Genomic DNA, 19,016 nt, shown 5'->3' on the forward strand with positions numbered 1-19,016 from the left:
TGTCGTTCACTGTCTCTCCCTCACTGTCTCTCTCTGTCAGAGCTGTTTCTGTATAGTGAGTATAGTGAGTGCTGAAAACTGACTCCCTCTCTCTTTCGTCTCCCTCAGAGCTGATCCAGACGGAGCTGCACCATGTCCGGACCCTGCGGATCATGGAAGGGGTTTTCCGGAGGGGGATGCTGGATGAGGTGGGGCTCGAGCCTGGGGTCGTCCACGCCATCTTCCCCTGCCTTGACCAGCTGGTGGCGCTGCACTCCTCTTTCCTCACCCAGCTCCTGCAGCGCCGCGCTGAGTCCCTGGCTCCTGGCAGCAACCACAACTTCATCATCAACCAGCTGGGGGACATCCTGGTGTCGCAGGTAAAACCCTCCCCGCTACTGAAGAGCAGTTCGGTGTTGCAGTTAAAAACGACCCCATCCCACTTTTCCCTGGACTGTGGGTCCTAGCTCAACACAGTGTCAATTACAGAACTTCCCAGAGAGAAAAATGTCCCGGTTTTACTGTTTGTAACTTTCTTATTATTTATTATGTATTTCTTAATACCACACACAGACGCACCAGAATTCATACTCTTTCTTTCTCTCTCTGTCTTGCTATCTGTCCATTCTTTCCTCTTCTGTTTCCTCACTTTTTTCTCTTCTTTCTTCTCTCTCCCTGTCCCTCTCTCCTCTCTCTCTCTCTCTCTGTCCCTGTGCCTCTCTCCTCTCCCTGCCTCTCAGTTCTCGGGCCCCTGTGCGGACGAGATGAGGAAAGCATATTCAGAGTTCTGCAGCCGGCACCTGAAGGCAGTGAAACTCTATAAGGAGCTGCTAAGCCGAGACAAGAGGTTCCAGATCTTCATCCGGGTGAGCAGGAGGGGCAGTGAATCTGTGATCTACTGTGAGACACCCCCAGACTCCCAGAGCAGGGCTGCACATGCAGGGTGGAATCTGCTTCAGTGGTTAAATTAGGGGGGACCTATAGGAAGTTTGTACTATACTATAGTATACATACTATACAGCTGAGTGAAATGTTGCCAGGTAACCAGGGTTAACACCCCACTCTTACTGACAGTGTCCTGGGGTCTGTAGTGACCAGTAGTCAGGACACCAGGGTCAACACCCCACTCTTACTGACAGTGTCCTGGGGTCTGTAGTGACCAGTAGTCAGGACACCAGGGTCAACACCCCACTCTTACTGACAGTGTCCTGGGGTCTGTAGTGACCAGCAGTCAGGACACCAGGGTCAACACCCCACTCTTACTGAAGGTGTCCTGGGATCTATAGTGACCAGCAGTCAGGACACCAGGGTCAACACCCCACATTTACTGAAGGTGTCCTGGGATCTGTAGTGACCAGTAGTCAAGACAGTACCTCCTTCACACAGCTTCCACAGTCACCATACTGGACAATTGGCTTGGAACCTTTGATCCAGAGGGACAAGAGCCCTCTACAGGTCCACCAACACTAAGTGCAGGAGCCACCTGCTGTTCCCCAGAGGTCTCCCACTCTGGGACTGACTAGCCTTGCTGAGATCTGACCAGGGCTGCTGTCCTTTCTGACTAGCCATTCACCCACACAGTGAGCCAGTTTTAGAGAAATACAAGTTTAGTTTCAAAACAACACAGTTTGAGTCTTTTAACTTTTATTCTGTTGTTCTCTCATTAGTTGTGTAACTCAGGGTTACAGGCACAAAGCAAATGGCAATGAAAGCTGATGGGACAAGCAGTTATTTTACAAACAAAAATGCTTCAAGCTGCATTTGAGCCTGTAAGCATGAGAGAGATGGGAGCCGTGTCTACAAAGAACTGCAGCTCGTTCATTAAAACCGACAAGGGACCGGTGTGTGGCTATTGAGCTGTGTGCCCCTCTCCCGTTGACTGACTCTCCGACTTCGTGTCTGTGTCTGTCTGCAGAAGGTCAGCCGGGGGGCACTGCTCCGTCGCCATGGCGTCCCGGAGTGCATCCTCTTGGTCACTCAGCGCATCACCAAGTACCCTGTCCTGATCGACCGCATCCTCCAGAACACCAAGGGTGAGGCATACAGCACCCAGCCACAAGACTAGAGTACAGTATACTACGCTAAAGTATAGTCCACTGCATTATGGTACAGTATACAGCACTGCAGTACAGTAGACTATGCTACAGTACTGTCCACTGCACTACAGTAAAGTACACAACACTACAGTACAGTGCTGTCCACTGCACTACTGTACAGTCCACAGCATTACAATATGGTCCACAGCACTAAAGTACATGGCACTACAGTACAATCTATCGCACTACAATGCAGTCCACAGCATTAAAATATGTCTGCTACACTACAGTAAAGTATACAGTATAATACTACTATTATACTCAATTACAGTATACTGCATTACAGTACTACACGCTGCACTATACTGTAGCACACTGTAATACACTACAGTACACTCAATTACAGTACACTGCATTACAGTACTACACACTGCACTATACTGTAGCAGACAGCACTGTAGTATACTGTAATACAGTATAGTGCATTGCAGTATGTGTGAGTACAGCTGACTGCCTGAAAGATAATTGTTGCTCTGTCCGCGTCTCTGTGTCTTGGCTGATCCCAGGCAACGAGGAGGAGGGGCAGCTGCTGAGCCAGGCTCTGCTGCTGATCCGGGAGCTCCTCAGCTCGGTGGACCAGGAGGTCCTGGAGCTGGAGCGGACCCAGCGGCTGCAGGAGATCCGGGCCAAGCTGGACCCGCGGGCGGAGACGGCGGTGCGGGGGGGCGGGGTGTTCAGGGGGGGCGAGCTGCAGCGCCGGCGCCTGCTGCACGAGGGCACCCTGCTGTTGAAGACGGGCTCTCGGTTTAAAGGTGACTGACCGGCTGGGCTGCAGTAGGGTGGGCTGGACTGGACAGTACTGGAGTAGGGTGGGCTGGACTGGGGGAGACTGGCAGGACTGGACAGTACTGGAGTAGGGTGGACTGGACAGTACTGGAGTAGGGTGGGCTGGACTGGGGGAGACTGACAGGACTGGGGGAGACTAGACTGTGGTACACTGACAGGACTGGATAGTACTGGAGTAGGGTGGACTGGACTGGGGAGACTGACTGGACTGGACAGTACTGGAGTAGGGTGGACTGGACTGGGGAGACTGACTGGACTGGACAGTACTGGAGTAGGGTGGGCTGGACTGGGGGAGACTGACAGGACTGGACTGGGGGAGACTAGACTGTGGTACACTGACTGGACTGGACACTACTGGAGTAGGGTGGACTGGACTGGGGAGACTGACTGGACTGGACAGTACAGTGGGCGGGGTGGGCTGGACTTGAGTAGGCAGGACTGGGACAGGGTGGGCTGGACTTGAGTAGGCAGGACTGGGACAGGGTGGGCTGGGCTCTCTGGCTGTTTCTTATTTCTCACTTCCTTCCTTGTTGCTCATCCCTTTTTTATTTCTTCTTTCTCTTCTCTTTCTTTTCTGTCTTGTCTGTGTCTCCCTCTGCGCCTCTGTCATGGCTTCTCTCTCCCTCTCTCTGCCTCTCAGTGCTGACAGTGTGTCTTGTGTTCAGATGCCCAGGTCCTGCTGATGACAGACATCCTGGTGTTCCTGCAAGAGAAAGACCAGAAGTTCACTTTCCCCTGCCTGGTCAGTCTGGGACTCCGGCCTCGGAATGCTTGACACCCTAGAAACACCTGCCTTAAACTGCCACACACCCTTCCCGCACGAGTAGCTGTGTTGTCTGAAAGTCACCGCAGTCCTGTGGTGCCCGGCCACCTCTGTGTGATAACCTGCATCAGATTCCCTGTTTTGTAGCCCAGAGAGTTAGCCGTAAGAGCAGTGTGGGGGAATCGTTTCGGTAGCCTGACGGTCTGTGCGTCTGTGTCGGCAGGACAAGCCCCCTGTGCTGTCACTCCAGAACCTGATCGTGCGCGACATCGCCAACCAGGAGAAGGGCATGTTCCTCATCAGCGACTCCACACCCCCAGAGATGTACGAGCTGCACGCCGCCTCCCGCGACGACCGCAACACCTGGATGAAGCTGATTCAGCACACGGTAGTCAGGTACAAACACCTGGGACAGGTCACACAGGTGGGAGAGGCAGAGTCCAGTACACACACCTGGGACAGGTCACACAGGTGGGAGAGGCCGAGTCCAGTACACACACCTGGGACAGGTCACACAGGTGGGAGAGGCAGACACCTGGGATGGGGCGTACAGCTGTACCTTAGACAGAGCAGAGTGAACTGGACTGGACACTACAGGAGCAGCAGACTGGAGTCAGCTACAGACACCTGGGACAGAGCGTATAGCTGCACTTCAGACGGGTCTCACGTGCAACTTGGGACAGTTTTCTTGGTAGTAAACCCACCTGGTACAGGTCATCACGAGGTGTGTGCTCCTGCACGGCTCAATACTGTCTCTCTTCCTCCCCAGCTGTCCGTCCAGAGACGACTTCCCTCTGATCGAGACGGAGGACAAGGCTCTTCTCCGCAGGCTGAGAGGTCTGTACTCGCTGCACTCCTCCACCTCCGTCACCGCGCTGTCTCGCCCCTCGCTGTCCTTTACAGCGGCTCTATCCAGCGTCCCACACTCTCTTGCTGTGTGCTGAGACTATCACTCTCTCCTTTCTCTTCCCCCCCCCCCATCTCTCTCTCGCTCTTTCCCCATATTCTCCTCTTTTCTCTTGTGCACACTCCCTCCCTTCTAATAGTGAACAGAGACAAACCACAGGACACAAGTAGAAACTGCAGGGAAGAGCACGTAAAGCAGAGAACAGGAGACACTAACTTACACTAAGGCTGGTGGGGGTGGGGAACATGCTGCCCAGCCCTGGTGTAGAAGCCGATACCCTGGCTTCTTTTCAGAAAGAAATGATAAGTGATGGCTTACAGCCGATAGCTTGCCAAGATCCTCCGATCAGCTCTGGCCTGTGACCGGTCTTGTGTTCTTCAACCCTGTGTCCCTCTTCCTCCCAGGAGACATCCAGCAGAAGGACAGGGAGGTGCTGGAGCTGCTCCAGGAGAGAGTCACCCTGTTTGCAGAGGTCGTAGAGGTCATGGCAGGTCAGGGGGTCGTTCTGCCTCCCCACAACTGCCGGAACCTCTTCCGGGCAGACACCCTCGAGGCCCCTCAAGGAGAGAGGCTGATCTCCGAGGCCATCACCGAGGGTATGAGGCTGAAGACCAGACTGACCACATTCACACATGGATGACGAGATTGACCCCTTGAAAACAAGACTGGCTGCTATGCCCTGGACACACTGGCACACACACACACACACAACCCTGGACACAACCCTGCACCCTGGACACACTGGCACACACACAGCCCTGGACACACTTGGACACAGCCTTGCACCCTGGACACACTGGCAAATGACCCACATGCCCACACAGTGGAATACGGACACTTTGATTGTAAAAGTTTTTATTTTTTAATGTCATGTCCCAATCTCTCCTGAACTCTCAGTGGAAAAGCTGTGTGAGCTGTTACTGGGCTCGACCTTTGAAGTTCCTCTCCCCTGCAGCACCAACGGAGACCAGAATCACATGGGGGCGCCAGAGAACACCTCCAGTGAGTCCCTGCGGCACGCTGTCTGTCCGTCTCCCTCTGCAGGTGTCCCTCGCTGTCTCTCTTTCCACGTCCTACTCCTCAACCCTCTCTTGCTCCTCAGTGTGTGTCCCTCTTCTCACTCTCGCTACCCCTCTGCCTCTGTCTCTACCCACCACCTCTCTCCCTCTCTACGACAGATGGCGACGCAGTGTCAGTCAACGGGACCCTCGATTCCAGCAGCCTCGACCCCGACCAGACGCAGAGGGTAAGAGACCGAGAGCAGCTGTGCTCTGCGTCTGTCTGCTCAGTCACCCTCACACATACAGGGTGTTGTGGCACAGACGTACTATTTGTGAGAGTCCAGGCAGGGCTGCACAGGGAATTTAACAGTGGAAAAAATATTCTGTTATCTTTTCTTTAATCTTGCAGGACAGGAATGGCAATCAGCTGCAGGAGAAGTCCCTCAATGAGGTAAGAGGACTCCTGCTTCTCACTAGCCAGGACAGAACCAGTATTACCGAGTGTGGGGTGGTTGCAGTAATGATGATGAATGTGAAGCTCATTGATAACAGTGGTGGAAACAGAAGTCTGACTGAAGTGTGTGCTTTCCAGGAGGTGTCTCAGAGGCTGCTGAACCTCAGCATGCGGCTCCACGCGCTCCAGGCAAGTCCCTGTGTGTGTCTGCGTCTCTCTCGCGCCGCGCGGAGTCGGAGCCGGCCCGCTGACTTCATGAGCCCCCCGTGGGAGGCGCTGCAGCAGTGCGCGTGGGGGTCTCAGCGGCTGTGCCTCTCTCTCCCCCTCCAGGCGGTGGTCCTGCGGCAGGACTCCCTGCTGGAGCTGGCCCTGCGGGGCAGCCCCGCCCCCGCGCCGGCGCAGCCCGAGAAGGCGGTGGGCCGGGAGAAGCTGAGCCGCTCTCTGTCCCGGGACACGGGCCTGGACGTGAGCACGGGCGCGGGGAGCGGCACGGAGCTCACCCTGCTCCAGCGGCAGCACAGCCTCCTGCAGGAGGAGCTGACCCGGCTGCGGAGCAGCGAGGCCCGGCTGCGGGAGAGCGAGAAGGCCCGGGCCGAGCTGGAGAGGCAGCTGAAGGAGCTGAAGCACAGCAGCATCGCCGCCCTGCTGGAGGCACGGGAGCACTACAGCTCCGAGGCACCTGAGGCAGAGGCCAGCACAGACGGCACGCAGCAGGTACAGCACAGTGCCGCACGGTGTGGGCCAGCACAGTCCAGTGCGCTCCTGCGCAACACAGCCTGACCTTTGACCTCTCGCCTGTCAGAGCCCTGCCCAGCGCCGGGGAAGCAGGCCGGGATCCAGCTCGGACACGCCACCAGGACTGGCCGAAGGCCCCGACCAGACCGACCTCTCGGAACACCTGCGGGAGGGGAGCGACCCGGACATGAACTCCGACGATGATGAAGATGAGGACGAGGGGGACGTCTCTCCCAGATCGGAGAGTCCCAGAGGTGAGAAGTCACGTTGCCGAAGGGGAGCGTTTGGGGTGTCACCTCGGCTTTTTCAGACCGGTCTTGATCTCTTAACCTCTCCTGCAAACTAGCACACATAGTATAGTGTGGTTGCCACTAGTTTAAAGTGGGTGCTGCCCCCTCTGCACCCCCCTCGTGACCCCAGAGGCAGCAGGTTTTCCACATAAGTCATTGTGGGAGCTGAACACAAGGGGACAGACGTTCTCCTGGGGACCTCCAGCATAATGCACGAGCCCCTCAACCTCTCCTCTCGCTCCAGATCTGCAGGACATCCCAGAAGAGATGGAGTGTGGGGCAGAGCCCCGTGACCCCGAGCGGGACAGCGAGGCGCACAGCAGCTAACAGACCCGCCCGGACTGGGCCCCACCAGACTGAACACAACTAGACTGAAGGACCATGCCGGGCCGGGCTGCGCCAGGCCCATCCTCTGGCCCCGCTACAGGAAACCCTCCAGGTCCTCAGGCCTCTGCCGTGACGAAGACCTCTTAATTACATAATTGGATTTAACTGACTCAGAAGAGCCCAGCACAGGCTCTCGTGGAGACCTCAGGCTGCTTCTACGTCTCTGACAGGTTATTAGGAACAGCAAAGAATTCAGTCTGCTCAGGCAACTCATTCACCCAGCTCAGAGCTCAGTGACCTTCTTGAGAGCTGATCTGGCAGGCCGACCAGCATATACTGGGGTTCCAGGGGGCAGGACTGGGGCCTGTTAAAGCTATAGGAGATGGGGAGGGGGTGTAAAATTATATATTTAGAACGCTGTGCGCTAAGGAAATCACCCCCTTCCCACACCAAACAATGGCCCCCTTAAAAGCACAGGTAAAGCCTGGCTGTCTCTTTACAGTACCAAAAGGGTTTTTTTTGGGGTGGGGGGGTGTTATAACTCTTTTACTTGATGGAGGAGGGTTGGGTGGGGAAGAGGAGGTGCAGTGTTCAGAATTACTGGGGAAACACGCCAAAAAACAACACACGAGTACACAGGCGCCAAGAACTGGGCAGCCGTTTGTCTCTCGGAGACGGGAGGCAGCCGGCAGCAGGGCAGATCCTACCCCTCTCTGCCCCTGTTAAAGGCCTGGCCGGAAACTGAACCTCTGGTCGAGCACAGCAGTATCAGCTGGCCAGGAAGCCTCTGGATCAGGACTGGCCCGGCCCAGCTTTTAGAAAAGAAAGAAATGGCAGTTCTTCCCCCGTAGTGCTGAACTGCACAGACCCACAAACTGCACCGCATTCAGGAGCTGTAATGAAGAGTGAAGAAACTACAGTAGTTTTACTATGATTATATATATATATGTATAATGTATGTATTTGTATGTATAAAGGACCTGAAGCTGAGATGGAGGAAAGCAGAAAAGAGGTTGACATGTGATCGTTTTCGGATGACCTTACCGTTTTATTTTATTTGTCATATTTACTAAGACTTGCTTCCTGGATAAAGCGGCAAAATGAAATGTGTTTCTTGCTCTTTTTTTCCCCCACCGTCTTAGTCAGGGTGTTTATCTGGTCGGTTTGCTGGCGATCTGCAGGCCAGCGCAGCCCTGGGAGCTGTCAGCCCCAGTGGCAGATCACTTTCATGCTCACAGGCTAAAGGGAAGAGTGTGTGTGTGAGGGGTGAGTGTGAGAGATGTGTTTGCAGGAGTGTGTGTGAGGGGTGTCTGTGGGAAGTGTGTGAGGGATCAACTACAATAGATCACTATACAGACCACTGACACCATTGATCACACTCATCTACAGTAGATCACTACACAGACCACTGACGCCATTGATCACACTCATCTACAGTAGATCACTACACAGACCACTGACGCCATTGATCACACTCATCTACAGTAGATCACTACACAGACCACTGACGCCATTGATCACACTCATCTACAGTAGATCACTATACAGACCACTGACGCCATTGATCACACTCATCTACAGTAGATCACTACACAGACCACTGACACCATTGATCACACACATCTACAATAGATCAATATACAGACCACTGTTCCTGCTGACCCGATTCAACTACAATAGCTCAATCAGGGCTCGTATTTTGGTGTGGGATTGCGAGTAAGCTGCACACTTTTAGTTATTCCCACAAACCCAACATTTAGAATGCAGGAATCTGCCGCACACTTTTATTGGCAAGCCATCTGCCAAGCAGAAACAGCCTAAATCAATCCACACGCATTCTCTGTCAGCCTGAGTTTTCCATGTTGCACGCCCTTACTGCACGATTCAGTGAGGTTACACCGTGTGGTTGCGTTGCACGTCTTGCATTGCCATAAGCGGACGAATAGGGATCGAAAACAGGTTAATGTGGACTCGGAATCGGTGATCGTTAGTTCAGTGTGAAAACTTCAAAATCGAGGTAGTAAACTCGAGCTAAAATGGAACGTTGGCTGCAAAGAAAGTCTACTTCTGAAGCAGGTAAGCCCCCCAAGAGAAAAAGCACCTGCCCCTGAAAAATAACGACGCTGATGAGGAGATTCACAGAAGAAAAAGTGATAAAGCACCCAGAGTATCTATCCCTGGCTCGCAATGAGAAATGAGCTGCTCAGTTTGCAACATGTTCAGTAGTGTGAGGTTTACTCGCTGGTGCTACAAAACCGTCTGTATTCATCAGTCACTCGAAGGCGGTTGCTCATGACACAGCACTCGAAAGACAGCGGACGGCAAAATCAGCTAAGATCGCTGTGGCTGGTGCTATCGAAGCCCCAATATCACGTCGAAGAAGGGGTTAAAGGACTACTTACTTAAAAGCGGTGCACTTTGTTGTAGAAACCGAGCTAGCCAATTCAAATTTCGTTGAACTCGTGAGATTCGTGAACGAAACAGTACTTCTTCCTTAGAAGCATCTTAAGATTGACGGATCAAACTACGGAAGCTCTCTGAGTGACAAACATGCATCAGAAAAGCCTCAAGCTATCGCAAGCACACTCATACATGAAAACAAGGTGGAAAAGGTTTCTCAGAAACTCTAAAATTGCAGATAGAAGGGCAGAGACCATTTTTCAAGACATAAAGCAACTACTGAGCAAAACACAACTGGGAGCACACTTGTGGCAGTATGCACAGAAGGAGCTGCTATTATGACAGGAAGCTGCCAGGGAGCTGTTGGGAAACTCGGAGAAGAGTTCAATCCAGAATGAGCCAGGGCACACTGTACAGCTCACTGCCTTGCCCTTGGTGCTAGCGATGCAGCCAGATGTGTTTCCGAAAGACTTGAGTGCATCGGTTTTTCAGCAACTCCGCTGTAAGAAGCAACAAGCTTCACGCGTTGCAGAGGAGGCTGGCAGTGAAAGACAGGCTGGCAACAAGGTAGGACTGTATTTACAATGAACTTATGAAGCTCGTGTCGTGTATTAGTTAGTCCACTACAATCCCCCCAAGAGGCTGACATCCCCCATGAGCTTTATGTTAAGGGGGAATTCCCCCTCATTTTCAAAAATGAATTTCATGATCTGTCAATATACAGACCGCCGATCCCCCTCAAACTACAACAGATCACTGTACAGACCGCCGATCCCCCTCAAACTACAACAGATCACTGTACAGACCGCCGGCCCCGCTCAGCTACAACAGATCACTGTACAGACCGCCGGCCCCGCTCAGCTACAACAGATCACTGTACAGACCTCTGACCCCGCTCAGCTACAACAGATCACTGTACAGACCGCCGGCCCCGCTCTGCTACGACAGATCACTGTACAGACCTCTGACCCCGCTCAGCTACAACAGATCACTGTACAGACCGCCGGCCCCGCTCAGCTACAACAGATCACTGTACAGACCGCCGATCCCGATCAAACTACAACAGATCACTGTACAGACCGCCGGCCCCGCTCAGCTACAACAGATCACTGTAGAGACCGCCGATCCCCCTCAAACTACAACATATCACTGTACAGACCGCCGGCCCCGCTCAGCTACAACAGATCACTGTACAGACCGGTGACTGCTGCTCACTGTTGGTGACACTACAGCCCAGGGGTGTCAGTCAGTTCCTTGGGGTCAGGGGGTCCTCAGGCCTTTTTCCACCTGATGTTTCAGTAACACAGTTGGTCTAATCGATATAATAACCAATTGCGTAACCATAACACTTCTAATCGGGCTTGAAGGTGTTATAGAGGCATCTTCACTCCTCACGCAGTGAGTGCTTCGAGGAATCATGTGCAGCAGACTTCACAACAATCCTAAATGTCCTAACGGTCGTCCCTCAACCCCCTTTGATCAGGGATGGTCTCCCACCGAATTCGGGATAAAAGGATCGATCGACAGCGATGGAAATAACACAAGGCTCGAGAGAAACAGGATAACGCACTTTCTGTGGCCGGATAAACACAGAGATTCACTACAAATACATGGGCAATAAGAACAGTATTGAGACAACAGCACACAGAACAGTCTTACACCGCGGCTATTCCCAGAAAACACACAGACACGAAGACTGCTTCCACTGCCGGTAGCGTCCAACACTTCCAACACGCCCGAAGACAAGGAAGGACTAGGGAGACCTCACCCACTCCGACGTGCTCCAAAAAAACTGTCCTTCGACGTCCATACAGGAAAAAAAAGAATATCAGTCCCCCCAAAAAAACCGAAGGGTTGACCACAGCAAAGTTTCCTTTTAACGGAAAGTGAATCCGTTAAAAGGCTTCCAAAAGCACGAGGTCCGAAGCGTCCAAAAGCACGATATCCTTTAGAAGAAGTCTGACTAAAGCGACCAAAAAAAAGACGAACGAGCAACAGCCAAAATAAACGTTTTCGCTTCCAACCTGTCAACTATCGCCGTTTTAATGGATAATTGTGGCTCAACCGCCGCGCCAGTCTCGCGCAGGGCATGGCGGGAGGCGGAGTTTTAAAGGGACCGGCTCCGCACTGCGCGCCTCACCGGGCTGACGTCATTTAAAGTCGCCCGAGCAGGGAGCTGCGCCTGCACGCGTGGGCTCCGAAGGAACCAGTAAAGGCTTATTCCACGCTGAGAAGAGAAGAGAAGAAAAGAAAAGAAACACAACGTTTCGGCTGTGGAGCCTTCTTCTCACACACCCAAAGAAGGCTCCACAGCCGAAACGTTGTGTTTCTTTTCTTCTCTTCTCAGCCTGGAATAAGCCTTTACTGGTTCCATTAGGTCATGTGACCGAGGTTACAATGCGTCTAAAAAATACCGAGTTTAATAGTTTACCGAAATACTCATGTTAGAAGAAGAACGAGAAGAGGCCAGCCTCCCCAGAGACAGTGCTCTCTGCGCCGTGGCGCGTGACGTGGAAACTGGCCGTGGTGGGTGTGAGAGAGCGTGTGTCTCTATCCGCCCTGCGATGGACTGGTGTCCCGCCCAGGCTGTACCCTGCCTTGCGCCGGGGTCGACTCTGTCCTGGGAGAAGACAGAAAACAAACAGATGGGTGCATGCTCCCCCTGCTGGCCACACAGGAGCAAGAGCGGCGTTTTCTTATCTCCTGTATTTTTACAGCTACAGTGTGCAAAGACAACAGGCCTCAAGGCCAACTGGATAGTAAGTGCTCTCCCTCCGAACGACTGCCTGCTGGGGAGAGTGACTCACTGGCGGATAGTGTACTGACACATTCATGGAAAAAAACCTTTCTGCAAATAATGAGTACAGAGATCAAGTACCTGTTGGCATGACTAAGCTTTCATGTTTTTCTCCATCAAGCGCATTTTTAAGCAACAGATTTCTACAGGTACAGAAAAGCACATTTCTTTCTGGCTATCCAACACTGTTCAAACGGGTTTTGGCCGCTGCAGGTGTAAGATATTCTGGAAGTGTAACAGACTTTTGCCCCTGGGGCCACTCTGCAGAAGACACACCCTGGACACTGTTTTCCTAACACGCGGATATGGAACCTGTCCAACCAGCGTACTCTGCCCTGTGATACAGACACTGCTGTCCCTTACTGAGCTAACAGTCTCAGGCAGCTCCAGCACTTTGGTGTGTTAGCAGATTGCAACCAGCAGATCCTGTCTGTACTACTGCAGCTGAGGTGAGCTTGTTTCATCTTCTCTTTTAATTCTACTTTTAAATGTGTCTTTTTATATGAAAATATGAAGGTTCTCTAAAGGATGTTAATGAATAGTGCTTTTAATAAGCAGTTAGTTAATCACAGAGACACCAATACAGCACAGACATTTATACAGCACAGAGACTTCGTGATACAGCACACAGACACTGTTATACAGCACAGAGACATCTTGATACAGCACACAGACACTGTTATACAGCACAGAGACTTTGTGATACAGCACACATTGTGATACATAAAGTCACTGTGCTAAAGCACAGAGACACTGTGATACAGAACACAGAAAGTTTGTTACAGAGACAGATATAGCATAGAAACTGTGAGATACAGTACACAGACACTGATACAGTATAGAGACATTGAGATACATCACACAGAGACAATGATACAGCACAGCGACAGTAAGATACGGTACAGAAACACTGATACAGTACAGCGACAGTGAGTTACAGCACAGAGATACTGATACAGCACAGACAGTGAGATACAGTACAGAGACAGTGAGATACAGCACAGCAACAGTGAAATTAAGTACAGAGACAGTGAGATACAGCACAGACACAGTGATACAGCACAGAGACAGTGAGATACAGTACAGAGACATTGTGATACACCTCACAGCGACAGTGAGATAAAGTACAGAGATACTGATACAACACAGAGACAGTGAGATTCAGTACAGAGACAGAGTAGCCCAGAACAAGAACAGTATGGTGACTGTACTGATTGGACAAGTCTGATTTTCATGTGTCCCTCAACAACAGGGTCAGTCAACAGGGTCACAGCGAAATGGACCTCCTGCTGGATGCTCTGGAGGCCATGCCCCTGCAGGACACTGTAAGGACCTGTGGGGGAAACCCCAGTTCTCCTGCAGGAAACATGCAGATATCCTGTGGGATCAGGCCTAGGTGTTATTCCTTCAGAAATCCCCAGCTAGTAGACGGGTTTTCTGGAGGAGTTCTCCTGAGGTACTCCTCATGGGCTGGGTTGTGTGAATATGCTATATCAAGCGTTCTGCATTTAGGTGTTCATTCCCCAACACTATAGACATGTTTCAGGACTTTTAACTGGGAAACAGAATCGGCCAAAGTCAAAGCATAAAGTGGCACTGTGTAACCAAAAAAATAAATAAATCGCTAAAACGTGGTGTGGTATCAAACCACACACAGGCCTTCAGCAGCTGCAGCAGCAAGGGGTTCTGGGGCTTCCTGCTGCATGCTGGTCCGAGCTTCCTGGGGCTAGCTGCAGCACCCCAAGCCCACAAGCCTTACTTCGACATCTCCACACCCTAATGGTGCAAAAGAGACTCCCCACTGAGGCCACTCCTGACCGGGACAGGTCTGTTATCACACAATTTGATCGCCTTGGACTTGCAGCGTCGGTACTTTTGACCTGGCACAAAATTCCGTGACAAAACCCACCTCTCGGGGCGAGTATTCCACCCTCTCCAACTGTCCAGAACACTCGGCACAACTGGAAACATGCTCCCCACCTCCTAAAACTAACCACACGGCCGATCACAAAATGAAAGATCCCTCAGCACTCTCTCCCCTGCCTGGTCTTCCCAGCGCCTGAGCGAACGGACAGACTCCAGGAACAGCTGCAAGTGAGGAAGAGCGGTGTGAACTGTAAAAGGCGACTGTTCAATCACATGTGATTGTTTCTGCATGTGACAAAAAGTGAAAAGACGCAATGTGAGCCAAAACATGAATGAATGAAAGGGATGATTAGTGAAGGCATGCTATCCAGCATACTCACTCCTACCTCCTCTCTTTCTCTGTGTGCCCTAAGGAAATGTCCTGGGGCACTCTGGGCACCATCCGGCCCTTTCCAAATTTCCGACCGGAGAGGGATGCCCGGCAGATCGCTGTCGCCATGGCAAACAAAGGTAACGCTGTGTTCCGGTGTGGCCCCAGTGATTTGCTCCTGCTCCTCTACGAGCAGAGGAACTTGGGGGCCGATCTGGGGCTTCGGCTGTTCCTGATCCTGATCCTGAGGTTACCTCTGGATCCAGGAGTCACTGTCGAGCGGCGGGGCGACTCCAGCCAGGACAGCGGACAGGTGCGCCGCTGGCGCAGAGCTCCCTGTGACAGCTACTGCTTACCCAGCTGTTGTCATTGGCACAGATGTGAGCTCGCTGGTGAGAGTCCTGACCAACCGCACCAATGCCCAGAGACAGCAGATTGCCGAGATGTACCGTGGTGTCACCGGGCAGGTAGGGATCTGCAGGGGAGTCTCTGGCACCGATTTACACTGAATATAACTGTACCAGGACTCAGTGGTCAGCATATCTGCAGGGCTGTCCAGTCCTGGTCCCTGAGGGGCCAGTGTGTCTGCAGGGCTGTCCAGTCCTGGTCCTGGAGGGGCCAGTCGGTGTGTCCCCAGGGCTGTCCACTCCTGGTCCTGGAGGGGCCGGTTGGTGTGTCTGCAGGGCTGTCCAGTCTCAGTCCTGGAGGGGCTGGTCAGTGTGTCTACAGGGCTGTCCAGTCCTGGTCCCTGAGGGGCCAGTGTGTCTGCAGAGCTGTCCAGTCCTGGTCCTGGAGGGACTGGTCAGTATGTCTACCAAGCATCCTTGTCATGAATGAAATGTTGTTTTTGTGTGATAGGCATGCACCTTTGACCTTTACAGAAAAACACGGGAGGGGGGTGTCAGATTTAAGCAATCCTAGGTGCCATATCACCTCCATTTCTCCAGGAGCTGGTACCCAACCTGAAGAGGGCGCTGTCTGGGGAGGTGGAGACCATGCTCCTGGGGCTGATGATGACGCCTGCGGTCTTTGACGCTCACCAGCTCCGGAACGCCATGGAGGTGACTGACCGCCAGCCGGCTGGACGCTGCCCCTGCCCTTGACCCTCCCCCTCTCCTTCCTCCGAAGCCCCGGTCCTTGCGGTTGGCTGGGTCTGACTCACCTGCCCCTCTCCGCTGTCGCCCTGGGCGGACTCCGTGACTCTCTCTCTCTCTCCGCAGGGCCTGGGGACGGACGAGGAGGTCCTGGTCGAGGTCCTGAGCACGAGATCAGCTGCGCAGCTCCAACAGATCGCTGCTGCCTACAGAGATGGTGGGGCTCACTAAAGATGTACCTCACACCACACCAATATCACTGCTGTTATCCCAAGGGCAGGATTATTGCTGTTATAACACATGAATGTGTGGGGTTCTTATAACCCACACTGCAATGTGGGGAAGGATTATTGCTGTTATAACACATTTATATGTGTGAATATTATAACCCACACTGCAATGTAGGGCAGGATTACTGCTGTTATAACACATTTATATGTGTGAATATTATAACCCACACTGCAATGTAGGGCAGGATTATTGCTGTTATAACACATGAATGTGTGGGGTTATTATAACCCGCACTGCAATATAGGGCAGGATTATTGCTATACTCCATATTGGAGTATTGTGCTGGACTACTGCAATCCATACTGTCGTATAGTGTGGGAGTCCTGCTTTTTAAAATCCCACAGTAGTGCAGCCCAGGATTATTGTTCACATACCGTGCACGTGTGCAGCAGGGAGAGCCAGGGTGCTGGGTGGCGGGCGGGGGTCCGAGCCTGCAGCGCCTCACTGTGCGGCGGCTTGTCTGTGCGCAGAGTTCCAGAGGGACCTGGAGAAGGACATCAGGAGCGAGACCAGCCAGGGCTTCAGGGAGCTGCTGCTGGCCCTGCTGCAGGTAGGCACAGCCCCTCCCGTCCGACTGACGGCGCGATTCCGAATGGGGGCATCTCTGGAAAACCCAGTAGGGATCGCCAGCCCTGGAATGACGGCTCGGAATACGCAGCAGAATTTACTCCTGCGCGACACAGCTGTGGGATCTTGACACCTGGCCACCTCGACGGCCGGATGCTCTCCCTGCCCCCATGTCGGGTCGGGGCGGGGGGCCAGCGCTGGCCTCCCCGGGCCGGGAGGTCACCCACACTGGAACCGGTAACCCCCCCAGCTGACACCCCCGGGCCGCGTCTGCCCCGGTCACCTGACGCGCTCTCCTCTCTCTTCCCCCTCTCCAGAAGGAGGAGGAGAACATGAAGGGGATCATCGACTACCGGCTCATCGAACGGGACGCCAAGGTGAGAGCTCTGGCACCGCGGGCGGCGCCTCCGACGGGGGCAGGGGGGGTGCGCCAGCTGCGGACGGGACCCCACGCCCTCCCTCTCCCTTCCCGCAGGCTCTCCTGGAACGCTCGCGGAAGAAGCCGGACACGGCGGCATGGATCCGAGTGCTGACGAGACGCGACTCCGATCACCTATGCCGGGGTAAGGCCGGGTCCAGTTCAGCACATGACGGGTTCTAGGAGGTAACCAAAGCCTCAGGGTGGAAGGATAACCAGGGCCGTGCGGACCCCCCGGACCTGGAATTACACCCCATCTCCCCTCGCTCACCCTCCACAGCCTCCCCCACTTTCCTCCTCCTCCTCCTCCTCCATCCCAGATTCCGACGGTCTTTTCCGCCGTGACGGGAATCCTCTCCTCTCTGTCCCCACCCCAGTGCTGGACAGGTTCCAGGCTCTCAGCGGCCGGCCAGCGGAAGAGGCCGTGCAGTCGGACTTCTCCGGAGACCTGCGTCAGGGGCTCCTGTCCCTGGGTGAGGACTGGCGCCCGCCTCCACTCCGTCCTGCTCGGCCGAACCCAAGCGCTTCACAGCCGGTCAGCAGCGCGTGACTGGCCGAACGATCGGACCTCCTGCGGCACAAACAGGCTGACCTCTGGTCTCTCTTCCCGCAGTGCAATCCATCCGGAGCACTCCCGAGCTCCTGGCAGGCAGTCTGCACAAAGCCATGAAGGTAAGGGCACCACGGCGCCGGCCAGGCCCGGAGAGGGAGAACGGCTCTGGTTCTGTACGTCCTTCCCCATGTCCACGTGACTGAGCGGATGCTGGTTCTGGTTGCGCAGGGTCTGGGTCGGAAGGACGGCGTGCTGATTCGGATCCTGGTGTCACGCAGTGAGGTGGACCTCCTGAGCATCCGGGTGCAGTACCGCAGACAGCAGGGCCGGTCGCTGTACTCCACACTGCAGGTCAGCAGCACGCTCTGCGCCGCCCTGTCTCACTCTCCTGCTTGCCTGTCCTCCCTGCCCTTGTCCCTCATCACTCTCTTCTCCTCTCAGATCCTGCCCCTGTCCCTCATCTCTCTCTCTCCTCCTCTCAGATCCTGCCCTTGTCCCTCATCACTCTCTCCTCCTCTCAGATCCTGCCCCTGTCCCTCATCTCTCTCTCCTCCTCTCAGATCCTGCCCTCGTCCCTCATCTCTCTCTCCTCCTCTCAGATCCTGCCCTCGTCCCTCATCTCTCTCTCCTCCTCTCAGATCCTGCCCTCGTCCCTCATCTCTCCCTCCTCCTCTCAGATCCTGCCCTTTCCCGATCTCTGTACTCAAGTTTGGTTTACCTTCTGTCACTCCTGCTCTGCTAACATTAGAGAGGCTCCAGCTTTGGTCCAGGAGAGGTCTCTGCTCCAAGCACAGCTCACACTGAGGTTATTAAGCCAATCAGTGCCTGATGGAAGACGACAGGAAACCCTGAGAGACCAGGGCTGGTCCATCTCTCCTCTGCCCTAACCTCTCCCTGATCCGTGTCCTTTCAGGAGAAGGTGAAGGGGGACTACCAGCAGGCGCTCCTGGCTCTGTGCAGCGCGGAGGACCTGTGAGGAGAGATGGGTGTTGGTCCAGGGACTAGGGGGAGACACCTGACACCAGACACAGTGCTGTTTTTCGGACACTAAGCCGTGCAGGACTCGCAGATTCAGTGGAATGAAGACAAATGCAGAGACAATGCACAATTCTGAGCAGCACAAACCCCTCTTCTAAATTCAATGTACACTATTTCCTCCGAGCCAGGTACAGTGAAATGGGTTCTGATTCAGCCGAGCTCTTGGTTACTGAACTGATTCTTTATCTGAACTAAAATGTCCATTGTGAGATATTAAAATTAAAACCAGCAACAAGATTAACTTAAAGGTAACTAACTCTCTTGACAGGGCTCCAGTTATTAGA

General features: G+C 53.6%; 2 protein-coding genes across 5 annotated transcripts in view; both read left to right on the plus strand.

Annotated features, from left to right (window-relative positions):
* arhgef2a (Rho/Rac guanine nucleotide exchange factor 2a) overlaps positions 1 to 8,439 on the plus strand; it is a 56,525-nt gene extending 48,086 nt beyond the window's left edge. For all 3 annotated transcript variants that reach the window (XM_088905072.1, XM_088905073.1, XM_088905074.1), the window contains 15 exons: positions 109 to 359; positions 720 to 845; positions 1,895 to 2,012; positions 2,582 to 2,827; positions 3,527 to 3,603; positions 3,848 to 4,020; positions 4,394 to 4,461; positions 4,936 to 5,127; positions 5,429 to 5,533; positions 5,710 to 5,777; positions 5,942 to 5,983; positions 6,125 to 6,175; positions 6,317 to 6,700; positions 6,789 to 6,975; positions 7,256 to 8,439. In XM_088905072.1, the coding sequence (XP_088761198.1) occupies positions 109 to 359; positions 720 to 845; positions 1,895 to 2,012; positions 2,582 to 2,827; positions 3,527 to 3,603; positions 3,848 to 4,020; positions 4,394 to 4,461; positions 4,936 to 5,127; positions 5,429 to 5,533; positions 5,710 to 5,777; positions 5,942 to 5,983; positions 6,125 to 6,175; positions 6,317 to 6,700; positions 6,789 to 6,975; positions 7,256 to 7,338 (2,171 nt within the window). In that variant the 3' untranslated portion in view covers positions 7,339 to 8,439. The remainder of the gene's footprint in view (positions 1 to 108; positions 360 to 719; positions 846 to 1,894; positions 2,013 to 2,581; positions 2,828 to 3,526; positions 3,604 to 3,847; positions 4,021 to 4,393; positions 4,462 to 4,935; positions 5,128 to 5,428; positions 5,534 to 5,709; positions 5,778 to 5,941; positions 5,984 to 6,124; positions 6,176 to 6,316; positions 6,701 to 6,788; positions 6,976 to 7,255) is intronic.
* A 4,366-nt stretch (positions 8,440 to 12,805) lies between these two features.
* LOC148815233 (annexin A2-like) lies at positions 12,806 to 18,974 on the plus strand. 2 transcript variants are annotated; one of them, XM_088905077.1, is made up of 13 exons: positions 12,806 to 12,984; positions 13,788 to 13,860; positions 14,815 to 14,911; positions 15,150 to 15,238; positions 15,719 to 15,832; positions 15,992 to 16,082; positions 16,627 to 16,706; positions 17,041 to 17,100; positions 17,199 to 17,286; positions 17,519 to 17,614; positions 17,755 to 17,813; positions 17,923 to 18,045; positions 18,608 to 18,974. In XM_088905077.1, exons 2-13 carry the CDS (start codon positions 13,813 to 13,815, stop codon positions 18,668 to 18,670), a joined length of 1,008 nt encoding a protein of 335 aa, XP_088761203.1. In that variant the 5' UTR covers positions 12,806 to 12,984; positions 13,788 to 13,812; the 3' UTR covers positions 18,671 to 18,974. The 2 variants fall into 2 exon arrangements, with proteins under 2 accessions (XP_088761203.1, XP_088761204.1); XM_088905078.1 differs by lacking the exon at positions 13,788 to 13,860 and having other exon boundaries at positions 12,807 to 12,984.
* Positions 18,975 to 19,016: the final 42 nt, after the last annotated feature.

The sequence above is a fragment of the Atractosteus spatula genome, chromosome 25 (assembly GCF_055471065.1).
Source record: "Atractosteus spatula isolate fAtrSpa1 chromosome 25, fAtrSpa1.hap1, whole genome shotgun sequence".
NCBI lineage: Eukaryota > Metazoa > Chordata > Actinopteri > Semionotiformes > Lepisosteidae > Atractosteus > Atractosteus spatula.